We start from the raw sequence: 12,579 nt of genomic DNA, 5'->3' as shown, positions 1-12,579 counted from the left end.
ACTCCCACTGGCCAGTTTCTACTTCACCGGCAACTCATAGAAAGCTATCAATCACACCATGACCTATTGACGGGAGAGCCAACAACTCACCCAGTCATCCACACGATCATACACATGGGAGTGGAGCGACTCCTGACCACATTGCTCTATAAATCCATTTGGGAGCTCCCAAACAGTCCCCTGGAGGCCCTGCGAGCCACTTGGGAGGAGGAACTAGGGCGCCAAATACACGAAAAAGAGTAGGAGATGGCCCTCGAATACCCCAAGAAGGTGTCCAGAAATGCATGTTTTAAAAATATACAATTCTATATCCTACACAGGGCATATCAAACGCCAGCACGCCTTCAAAGATTCTACCCAGACACCCAGTTCCTCCGCCCCAGATGCCGATCACAGGAAGCAGATTTCTACCACACGTTCTGGAGTTGCCCCACACTACAGCCGTATTGGAACAATGTTCACAGCACACTCAGAGATCTCACGGGGCTTTCACACCTGAACACCTGGGAAGCCTGTGCATTAGGTATCTTCTGGAAACAGAAGCAACACAGTCTCACTCCGCTTTATCTCACTGGCAATTTTGCTGGCTAAAATAAGTATAGCTCTGCACTGGTGATCCCCCACAGGTCCCTCGATTGCGGCATGGGTGGGAGCAGTACACAAATGGGTGACGGCGGAGGAAGACACATTAAGGGAGGAGGAGGTGAAGGAGATACGTAAGCACCCCATCTCTATGGAATGGACCTTATTACTACACCAATTCAAACAGACACCAACACGCGATAACCCTGTTGGTTCCCCACATACCCCAGTGCACCCACACTCACAAGCCCCGGCCGAAAGCACACACTCCAACTCTCCTCTTGTAGCAAATACGTAACGTTGCTCATTATTATGTGTACAATGCTCACCAGGAGATGACCTGCGAGCATTGTACCTGATCTTTAGGGTTAGCGGTCTAGTGGTCGTACAAGAGGCTATTTAGGCCACATGCGGACGCGCAGCGCAGCGCTGGTTGCCTGGGCAGAGCTGTGTACAATGCTCACCAGGAGATGACCTGCTATTGTTAAGATTAGTGCTTTTAAATTATTTTTTTTACGTATTTTACCTGTGCTCACCTGCCTGCTGCTATAAACTTGCTCTCCTGCCTGCTACTAATACTTGCTGCAACCGCTGACTTTGCACAATTTTAAAACTTATTTTAGAAACGCTTTTTATTATTACGGTGTTTACTTGCCTGCACTTGACTGCTGCTAAAATTTGCTAATTTGCACAGGGGAAAGAAGGGGAGGGAAGAGGACCGAGCCGGCGGCCCGCCATCTTTAGGGTTAGCGGTCTAGTGGTCGGACGAGACGCTATTTAGGCCACATGCTGACACGGACGCGCAGCGGATGGGCGCCTAAGGCAAGCCTGTCGCGCTCGATCCGGGCTCAGGGCCAGTCCCTCTGGCCCTTTTACCACAGACAGATTGAGCTATTCCAAAGATGAGCTATGCAGGCTGAATCCCAGCAGTGGGACACGTAGATGCACTCCTATCTTGATAAAGGCTGATGCTAAATATATGGTAAGCACTTGCCCTAACTGTAGCCTTTATCTACCCCATGTCCTAGACCTACCAGCCATAGGCCCAGTTGGCAGATCAGCTACAAAAGCTAATATAGTTGAAGCAGGACCTTTAAAATGTATTCTTTTTAATGCCAGATCATTAATTAAACACCGCGCAGAAGGCGCGCTCCTATTGGAGGAACTAGATACAAAATTGGCTTTTGTTACGGAGTCCTGGACCGATAGTGCCTCAGGACCTGATCTTGTGAAAGCCTCACCATCTGGTTTTAACTGTTACATTCTTGATAAGCCACATAAAAGGGGGGGGTGGGTTAGAAATTTTTTGATCATGACTCATTAAAACCCAGGTTTCACACTGCCTCCAACTCTTCCTGCGAGGCCTTAGCCTTCAGCTTTCATTCGGTGCATTATAGAACTCTCAAAGGTATATTGCTCTACCGTCCTCTGACCCTAAGAACGGATTTTTGGACTCAGTTGGCTCCTTACTGGAGGAAGGGCTTTGCCAAGACTCCTATACGACTCAGGGAGATTTTAACTTCTATCTAGAGGCCCCTCATGACCCAGATACTGCTCGCTTGGAGCAAATTATTGCGGAGGGGATTTCAAGCAACTGGTGACAGCCCCTACCCATGAAAAAGGCCACACCTTGGACGGAATCTTTTCTAACAATAATGATCTGGTTTACACCTCAGTTGTCCCTCTCCCCTAGTCCGATCACTATGCCATACAATTTGAACTAAGTAGACACAGGGGACATCAGGCCTATTCCAAGCTAACCCAGGAGATTGTATTCAGGGTCTGGGGAAGTGTGGATATTGAGAAATTTGGAGAAACCCTGAAGCACTCAATGCGCCCTCTCTCCTTGGGAGTGGATGAGGCCACATTAGCTTACACTCAATGGTTAGGTAAAACTTGCAACTTTCTAGCGCCGGAAAAAAAGTGGATCCCCAAACGAGCTCAACCTTCAGCATCCTGGTACTCTGAGGAACTCCGCGCCCAAAAATTGGCCTGTAAGCAATTGGAACGGGAATGGCGAAAAAAGTACACAGAGCCAGACAAGGAAAAGTACAAGCTTAGTATTATCATCTTTAAACAACTCGTCAGAAGCCCCAAAAAAATACTTCAACACACAAAAAGCACTGGCCAAATCAAACTCGAAGGAACTTTTTTAAACCCTTAGAAAACTGTCCACCCCTAATGTCTCTAAGAGTCAGAACAACTCTGAACTCTGTGACGATTTAGCAGATTTCTTCCAAAAAAAAGTTGAAATATTTTTTTTCTCGTTCTCACAAATAGACAACAGGGCACATGATCACCCTAAGGTGCATAGTCTCGACTGCCCCTGCCCTCCTTTGGTGTTTGCACAATTTAAATCCCTTGAAACCCCAGAAACAATTAAACTCCTGAACTCTATTCGGTCTGGAGCCCCCACAGATCCCTGTCCAGTACGGATTTTAAAGCAAATTCCTGAAATTATTGGAACAGCACTCACACCCCTGCTGAATGCTATTCTGGGGTCTGGCATTTTTCCCAAATCCTGGAAAAAGGTCTCTGTTCTCCGACTATTGAAAAAACAGACCCTGGATGCAAAAGATCCTTACAGTTACAGGACCATCTCACGGCTCCCTTTCCCGGCTAAAATTCTGGAAAAAGCCATGAATATCCAACTGAGCGTGTTTCTGCAGCTTAACAACTCTCTTGATCCTTCACAATACGGTTTAGAGCAGAACAGAACACGGAATCCGCATTACTCAAATCAACAGAGGAAATTAGAGAGGCCTTGGATGGAGGTGGCAATGCCGTGCTGATTTTGTTGGACCTGTCAACGACATTCGGCACGGTCCACCACAAAGTGTTGATAGACCGTCTATCAGATATAGGAGTAAAAGGGCTAGCTTGGAAACTGTTGCAGTCTTTTTTTAACCAGCAGGTCACAAACTGTGGATCTGGATGGTAACAGCTCCAAACCCTCCTCCCTTCCCTGCGGGGTGTCACAGGGCTCGTGTCTAAGCCCAACTCTTTTCAATATTTACGTGGCACCCCTGGCTGGTGTCATCAGATAATTTGGTTTCCAACTCACCTCATACGCTGATGATACCCAAATAGTACTATCATTGATGGAAGAGAGGGAAACAGAAACTGAGGCATGTTTCCATGATTGTATGGGGGCCATCTCACACTGGGTGGCATCTAATTGCCTAAAACTGAACTCCACCAAGACCGAGGTCATAATGTTTGCCAATAATCAATAATCCACGTGTGGACACCGGACTGGTGGCCAGAAGATCTTGGTGTATTCCTCCCCCCTCCCCACGAGGAAAGCAAAAAACCTCAGGGTACTGCTGGAAAATAAGCTCATCATGAGTGACCAAATAAGCAGGGTGTCCTCAGCCTGCTTTCTAGTCTTAAGGATTATGAGGAAGATTAAGTTCTTCCTGTCTGAAAACAGCCTCAAGACTATGATTACGGCTCTTATAATGTCGCGTTTGGATTACTGCAATGGCCTTTATCTCAACGCTCAAAAACGCACATTAATCAGCTACAACTAGCCCAAAATGCAGCGGCAAGAGTGCTTTCAGGAACTCCTAAATTTGTTTCTGTGAAAAAGGAGCTAAGGCAACTTCACTGGCTCCCGGTGAAACAGAGTTTGCTTCAAGGCCCTTTGTACAGTGTTTAAGGCCATCAATAGAGCAGGACCTGACTTTCTGAGGCGTAAATTCCTATGGTATGTCCCAGGAAGAACGCTACGCTTCACTGGAGCTGAATATGTTCAAGTCCCCCCATTTAAAAGAGTCAACTTGGGAGAGAGGAGTTTTATTAACTGTGCCTCCAGAGCCTGGAACGAGCTTCCCTTTCATCTGAGGAGTGCCCCGAATCTCCTCTCCTTTAGGAGGGAGTTCAAGACCTGGCTCTTTTCGCAGTAGCATACAGTCTTTTCCCCCCAGCAATCAGTGCTAGCGCCTGGACACCCCAGGGAAACCGTGCACTCTATAAATGCAACTAACATAACATAACATTATCACCACGAACCTCACAGGACTCAAAGACAAGACATAAGGGCTGGATCAACTAACTCCCCCTCCCCCTAGCAGCACTCAGACATACCAACCAGCGTGATGCGCACCAACCCTGACACCCCATCCGATATATGTACCCTGGATTCCAATGAACCTTATCCCAGTTCTGCGTAAGATTTGTTCAGCGTAAGACCTGAGTAAAGACATTATAGATGTCTACGTAATGCGAATATCGCAATATCCAATGATGTATTATGCACGAAATGAAGTCAAATTACTTGTATCTTAACACAATCTGTATTTTGTAATATGAAAATGCCAATAAAAACATTTCAAAAAATAAATAACTAAGCTTAGTACCTTGTTATTCCACTTACTCAGTTTATATTTAAATGGAATGTATGTATGAGCCTACCATTTTTGAGAGAATCTGCTTTTCCGTTGGCTTCATATTATATGTACGATGTTACGCTCCAGTAAACTAAAACTAAACACACAAACAACATCACTGTAAAACTTTAATCGAACACAACATTAGTTTTCAAAGTCAAAACTTGAAGTGGGGTCTACTGATGAGCTTGGCTAAATAGTGCTTGTATCTACTTTCCTCTTAACAAATCCCTTTCTCTCCCATTTATTAGGAAGACAGGCTACCATCATCAGAGACTGCACTGATTTTACACCGGAAAGGATTTGACTGTGGTCTCGAAGCCAAGAATTTAGGTTTTAACTGCACCACAAGCCAAGGGCAGGTAATCGTAACACTATGGTACCTCATGTCTGTGTGATCATTTAAGTTGCTGTACTAGATTTCCAATATCAATATTATTTTGCCTGCATCATGCTTGACACATTCGAATAAGAAAGCTTGCGAATCATGTCCCTGCAACATCACTCTTCAAAAGGGTACTTGTAATTATTGTTCTGCATAACATTTAATATATAAAGTACATTTTTACTGGGCAGTATTACCTTCCCCAGTTGCTTCCCTTCTTCATCAGTATGAAACATAAAATGCATGTGTTAATTTCTAAGACACCATTGGGGACCCCAAAAATCTGAAGCATGAGAACTAAAACAATGGGAAGATATAAAGGCTATTCCTATTTCCTTCTTTTCACTACCTGCATGGTCTTTCTCTCCCACACCCTACACTCTGCACATTTGTATAATAATTAACAAATATATTTTCCTTTCATATTTGAACGAATACTGTTGGACAGGCCACGTGAAGGGCCGCTCCCCCTCTGCCCGACCAGGCCCGAGCCCGGTCCCTCAAGTGTCACACACCACCACTTCACGTTTTCCGTCCCCTCCGGGACCCTTGCCTCTGAACATATCGACCTCGTGGGCCCGATCCACTACTGGCCCGCGCGCCCAGCCTGGGCGCCATCTTGGACACTCCGCCACGAGGCCGCGTGGCCCCCGATCGACCCCAACCCTGGGCCTGGCCAGGCCTCAGACATCCCGGCACCACCATCCACCCAGGAGGTGAGCGGACTACTTGGCAGGTCAATGGGAGAAAGAGGTGTCGATGGCTCTCCCCCGCCAGGTGCCGCTCGCCCACAACCTCCCCGGGCGCTGGCTCCACCCCCCTGCTGGGTGTCTGGACTCCTTCATCCCGGACCCCCCGACCTCCAAGTGCGAGGGTCCGGACATCAAAGGGCACCAGCCCTATAACTGGGGCAGCTCCAGAGCAGGAAGGCAGTTGTATCCTGGAGTCGAGAGACGCAGTGAAGAACTCATCCTTGACGGACTACTGGCGCTGCCGTAGCCCTGCCTTGCGAACCATCGTCCTGCCTGCTGGCGCTGCCGCAACCTTCGTAACCTTCATCGTCGTCGGGACCTGCTGGCACGGCCGCGGACCGTTTGTAACTACCATCTTCATCGGGACCTGCTGGCTCCGCCGCGGACCGTCGCTTCCTTCATCCATCTCGGGACCTGCTGGCTCCGCCGCGGCCCGATCATCTAGAACGCCGAGCTCGAGGATTGAGAGCTATTTTCATCTATTGGTAACAAGACTGTCCCGCTACCCTTTTCCCAATCCAGAGACCAGAATCGAGGGGACCCCTGAGTCCAGACCTCCTTGTATCATTTTACCGTACTTAAAGAATTGCTTATAAAGTATCGTTGAACCTTATCCTGGTGTGGTGTCCGTCTGTGGGGGGGAAGTTACTTGTCTGTACGATCGCTGGAGACGGCTCTCCCCGGAGACCTCTCCCCTTATCCTCGGCCGACCCTCCCGGTCCGTCTAACATTGGTGGCCAGCGGCGCGATCCGAATCACCGCATAATCGTACAGAGAGTAGCTCACCCCACGACGAAATCACGATGACAACCAAAGAAAGTGGATCCACCGAGAAATTTCAGATGGAGAAATTGGACGAGTACAGCCATCGTGAACTAAAACAATTCTGCATCGAACTAGGTATCGCTACCACCGGTCTAAGTACCAAAGACGATTTCAAGCATGCCCTAGAGTCCTGGGCAGAAACCGGGGCCGTTGGAACCATCGACCAAAACATCGCAGCAGTAGAAAAAAACACCACGGCCCCCGAGGAGCGAAGAACGGGTCTCTCGCAAGACGAGATCCAGGAACGAGAAAGAACACGACTACATGAACTAGAAATGGCCCGGCTCAAAATGGATGTTGAACTTAAGTTGGCCGAACAAAAACTGAGCTTAGAGCACCTGCGTCTCCGAGAAGAAAGAGAGGAAAAACAGAGACAAAGGGAGCTCGAGGAAAAGAGACTGGCATATGAACACGAGCGCAAATTAGCTGAGATAGACTTACGCAAGCAGAACAAAGAATTAGGGGTGCCCGAGCAACCCCGCAACCCAGGGGCAACAGAGAAAAAGGTACACATCCCCAAGGATGTCGTTCGAGAATACTTCCGAGAGGACGACATCCAGCAATGGTTCAAGGCCTACGAAATCGCTATGACCGCCCACCGGATCGATCGAAGCGACTGGGGAGCCGGTCTATGGGGGAGATTCCTCAATGAGGGCCGCGATGCCCTGCTACAGCTCCCGGACCATCAGATGACCTCCTATGACCACATGAAAGCTGCCCTCCTCACCCGCTATGGGCTCACACCCGAGATGTACCGTCAGAGGTTCCGAGACTGCACCCGCATCCCGGGTACAACTTGGGTGGACTACGTGAACTATTTTAGCCGAGCCTTCGAGGGCTGGATCAAAGGAAGCAATGTCACAACTTACGAACAACTCTTCAATCTCATGGTGTGGGAGCATCTATCAAACAATTGCTTCATTGAGCTCCGGCAGCACCTCCTCGACAGCAAATTGACTGATCCACGGCAGCTCGCAGCCGAGGCTGACCGGTGGGAAATCACCAGAGTGGGCCGAAATGGACCCTATGAACAGAACCGGAACAACAACGGTCAGCACCGTCCCCGAGGAGGAGGAGGGGGCCAAGGGCGAGGAAGAGACAACGCCCCGGTCGCCCCCGCTACCAGCACCACCCCCCCGGCCAACCGGGGCAGCACCCCGGCGCGACCGGGATACAGAGCCAATGTCACGTGTCACCGATGCCAACGAGTCGGCCACTATGCAAACGACCCAAATTGCCCACAGTACCAGAGCCCAAGACCCCGCCAAGTGGCCGCTGCTGCCCTGGGGGAAGAACAGATCTCCGAGGAGCAGGAAGAATATGAGCAAGAGCATCAAGAATGGGAGCCAGCCGCCATGGCTTTAGCATGCTTAGGGGGGAAAGACATGGTCCCGCGGGTCCCCCTACCCGCTAACACCCGGAAGTACAGCCAATGGGTGAGCATCAATGGACGCCAGGCCGAAGCCCTCCGTGACACCGGGGCCAGTGTAACAGCTGTCCGCTGTCACCTGGTGACCCCAGAACAGTTCATACCAAACATCCTCTGCCCTGTCCGTTCAGCCGATAACTCGGAAAGTCTGTGTCGGATGGCCTGCGTCCCTTTCGAATGGGGAGGGGTCTCCGGCATGTTGAAAGTGACGGTCCGAGATGATGCCCCCGTAGACTGCCTCCTGGGAAATGACCTTGAAAGCTCTCCGTGGGCAGCCGTAGAACGAAGAGAACACCTGGGGATGTTAGGCATCCCGGACTGGGCGTGCGTCACCACCCGGTCCATGGCCGCCCGTGCCAATCCCCGACCAGAGGAACCCGAATGGCCGGCGCCTCCTCCCCCGGTCGCCCCAGTCGAAGACACCGACCGTGCCGTCCCCCCAGAACCAGCTCAACCTCCGGACCTCGCTGGCCTCGACCAGTGGCATCAAGAGGGGGGGCCCACACAGGAGCAGTTTCGCCAAGAGCAAAAGACCTGTCCCTCCCTCGAGGGACTCCGCCAACAAGCCCTCGCCCAGAGCGCAGGGGATACCTCCGGAACGCATTGGATCTACTGGGACAATGATCTGCTATACAGTGAACAAAGGATCGCGGAGCTGGGGGCCAGCCGAGTGCTAGTGGTGCCCCTCCGTTTTAGAGACTTCTTGCTAAACCTGGCCCACGATGTCCCCCTGGCTGGACACCTGGGTCAGGATAAAACCTACAGCCGCCTAGTGACCCACTTCTTCTGGCCCAAAATGAGGAATGATGTACTCCAGCATTGCCGATCTTGCCCCACGTGCCAAGCCAGTGGAAAGAGCGGCCGCAAACTAAAAGCCCCCCTGCAACCATTTCCCGTGGTCACCACCCCGTTCGAGAGGGTCGGGATAGACATTGTGGGGCCCCTGGACCCCCGTACAAAACAAGGACATCGGTTCATCCTGGTACTGGTGGACCACGCCACCCGCTACCCCGAGGCTGTTCCCCTGCGAACTGTGACAGCCCCGGTAGTCGGCCGGGCCCTGATGGGGATCTTCTCCCGTGTGGGCTTCCCCCGAGAAGTCGTCAGCGACAGAGGCACGAACTTTATTTCCAAATATATGAAGTCCCTCTGGCAACAGTGTGGGGTCACCTACCGATTCACGACCCCCTATCACCCTCAAGGAAACGGACTCGTTGAGCGGTTCAACCGCACGCTCAAAGGGATGATTGGGGGGTTGGAAGAGCCCCTCCGTCGCCAGTGGGATGTGCTGCTGCCGTGCCTCCTCTTCGCATATCGAGAGGTCCCCCAGAAGTCCCTCGGCTTCAGCCCGTTTGAACTGTTGTATGGACATCCCGTACGGGGGCCTCTCAGTCTAGTCAAGGAAGGCTGGGAAATGCCCCCTCTAAAGAACCCTCCAGATGTCTTCAAATACCTCCTAACCCTCCGCAACCAGACCCGCCGGTTCAGAGAGCTGGCCAAAGCAAACTTGGAGGCCAGTCAAGAGGACATGAAAAAGTGGTATGACCAAAATGCCTCCTCCATCGAATTTGAACCTGGACAACAGGTATGGGTGATGTCCCCCACCGAACCCTGCGCCCTGCAAGACAAGTGGACGGGGCCCTTCAAAGTAGTCGAGCGCAAGGGTCCTGTCACCTATCTCATCGACATGGAATCTTCACGGAACCCCCTCCGAGTCCTCCACGCTAATAGGCTGAAACCCCACTTTGTGCGTTCAGAACTCAGCCTCCTGATGGCCACAGACAATGGAGCCGAAGAAGACTCCGAACCCCTCCCTGACCTCCTACGGACTCGGGAGAAAGATGGCTCCGTGGATGGGGTCCGACTCTCGGAGGCCCTCACCCTGGAACAACGCCGAGAATGTCGAGACCTTCTGTTGCAGTTCGCCGGCCTGTTTTCCCTCACCCCAGGTGTCACTTCCTGGTGTGTGCACGACGTGGACACGGGGGACAGCCCCCCTATCCGCCACCGGGCCTACCGCGTACCAGATCGGGTACGGGCCTGCATCCAGGAAGAAGTAAGCAAAATGCTCACACTCGGGGTCATTGAGCCCTCAGACAGCCCCTGGGCCAGCCCAGTAGTACTGGTCCCCAAAGCAGCCACTCCCGGCACCACACCGGAACTCCGGTTCTGCGTCGACTACCGGGGCTTGAATGCGGTCACCAGAACGGACGCACACCCCATCCCCCGCGCAGACGAGCTAATTGACCGCATGGGAGCTGCCCGCTACCTCAGTATTTTCGACCTGACGGCGGGCTACTGGCAGATCGGCCTCACACCCCGGGCCCAAGAGCGATCTGCATTTTCCACTCCTGATGGCCATTATCATTTCAAGGTCATGCCCTTCGGCATGAAGAATGCCCCAGCAACATTTCAGCGGCTCGTCAATCAGGTCTTGGCCGGGCTCGAAGGATTCAGCGCCGCCTACCTAGACGACATCGCTGTGTACAGCCACCATTGGTCCGACCACCTCCACCACCTCCGAGCGGTGCTACAGGCCCTTCAGCGAGCTGGCCTCACGATCAAGGCCAGCAAATGCCAAATTGGTCAGGGGTCCGTAACCTACCTCGGACACCAGGTGGGAAGCGGCCTGGTGGCCCCTCTGCAGCTCAAGATTGCCGCCATCCAGTCCTGGCAGCCCCCCATCACCCAGACCGAGGTACGCGCCTTTCTGGGACTCACGGGCTATTACAGACGGTTCGTGAAAGACTATGGTACCATAGTGGGGCCCCTCACAGAGCTCACGTCCAAAAATCAACCCAAGAAGGTCAACTGGACCCCAGATTGTCAAACAGCCTTCGAACAACTGAAGGCCGCCATGTGCTCCGCCCCTGTGCTCCAGGCCCCCGACTACAGCCGGGAATTCGTCGTCCAGACGGATGCCTCCGACCACGGCATTGGGGCGGTCCTGTCTCAATTGAACACCGAAGGCCTTGATCAGCCAGTGGCCTTCATCAGCAGGCGACTCCTACATCGAGAACAACGCTGGAGCACCATCGATAGAGAGGCCTTCGCCGTGGTATGGGCCCTCAAAAAGCTCCGGCCCTACCTCTTTGGCACACACTTCCGGGTGCAGACCGACCATCGACCCCTGCAGTGGCTGATGCAGATGCGGGGGGAGAACCCAAAACTACTACGTTGGTCCATCTCCCTACAAGGGATGGACTTCACTGTTGAACACCGGCCTGGGCCAGATCACGCCAACGCGGATGGCCTGTCCCGTTTTTTCCGCCTCGACGAGGAGAGTCCCCAAGAGGATGGGTGACTCTCCCCGCCTTCAGCTGGGGGGGACGCATGTTGGACAGGCCACGTGAAGGGCCGCTCCCCCTCTGCCCGACCAGGCCCGAGCCCGGTCCCTCAAGTGTCACACACCACCACTTCACGTTTTCCGTCCCCTCCGGGACCCTTGCCTCTGAACATATCGACCTCGTGGGCCCGATCCACTACTGGCCCGCGCGCCCAGCCTGGGCGCCATCTTGGACACTCCGCCACGAGGCCGCGTGGCCCCCGATCGACCCCAACCCTGGGCCTGGCCAGGCCTCAGACATCCCGGCACCACCATCCACCCAGGAGGTGAGCGGACTACTTGGCAGGTCAATGGGAGAAAGAGGTGTCGATGGCTCTCCCCCGCCAGGTGCCGCTCGCCCACAACCTCCCCGGGCGCTGGCTCCACCCCCCTGCTGGGTGTCTGGACTCCTTCATCCCGGACCCCCCGACCTCCAAGTGCGAGGGTCCGGACATCAAAGGGCACCAGCCCTATAACTGGGGCTGCTCCAGAGCAGGAAGGCAGTTGTATCCTGGAGTCGAGAGACGCAGTGAAGAACTCATCCTTGACGGACTACTGGCGCTGCCGTAGCCCTGCCTTGCGAACCATCGTCCTGCCTGCTGGCGCTGCCGCAACCTTCGTAACCTTCATCGTCGTCGGGACCTGCTGGCGTGGCCGCGGACCGTTTGTAACTACCATCTTCATCGGGACCTGCTGGCTCCGCCGCGGACCGTCGCTTCCTTCATCCATCTCGGGACCTGCTGGCTCCGCCGCGGCCCGATCATCTAGAACGCCGAGCTCGAGGATTGAGAGCTATTTTCATCTATTGGTAACAAGACTGTCCCGCTACCCTTTTCCCAATCCAGAGACCAGAATCGAGGGGACCCCTGAGTCCAGACCTCCTTGTATCA

General features: G+C 52.9%; 1 protein-coding gene across 3 annotated transcripts in view; it reads left to right on the top strand.

Moving 5' to 3' along the window:
* The window catches only part of MAN2A2 (mannosidase alpha class 2A member 2), a 668,437-nt gene that overhangs the window by 652,761 nt on the left and 3,097 nt on the right, over positions 1-12,579 (top strand). For all 3 annotated transcript variants that reach the window (XM_086958183.1, XM_086958182.1, XM_086958181.1), the window contains one exon: positions 5,225-5,335. In XM_086958183.1, coding sequence (XP_086814309.1) covers positions 5,225-5,335 — 111 coding nt within the window. The remainder of the gene's footprint in view (positions 1-5,224; positions 5,336-12,579) is intronic.

Source organism: Lissotriton vulgaris, chromosome 2_1, assembly GCF_964263255.1.
Source record: "Lissotriton vulgaris chromosome 2_1, aLisVul1.2, whole genome shotgun sequence".
NCBI classification, from domain to species: domain Eukaryota; kingdom Metazoa; phylum Chordata; class Amphibia; order Caudata; family Salamandridae; genus Lissotriton; species Lissotriton vulgaris.
The sequence above is the reverse complement of the archived record's forward strand: the minus strand, read 5'-3'. Positions and strand labels throughout refer to the sequence as shown.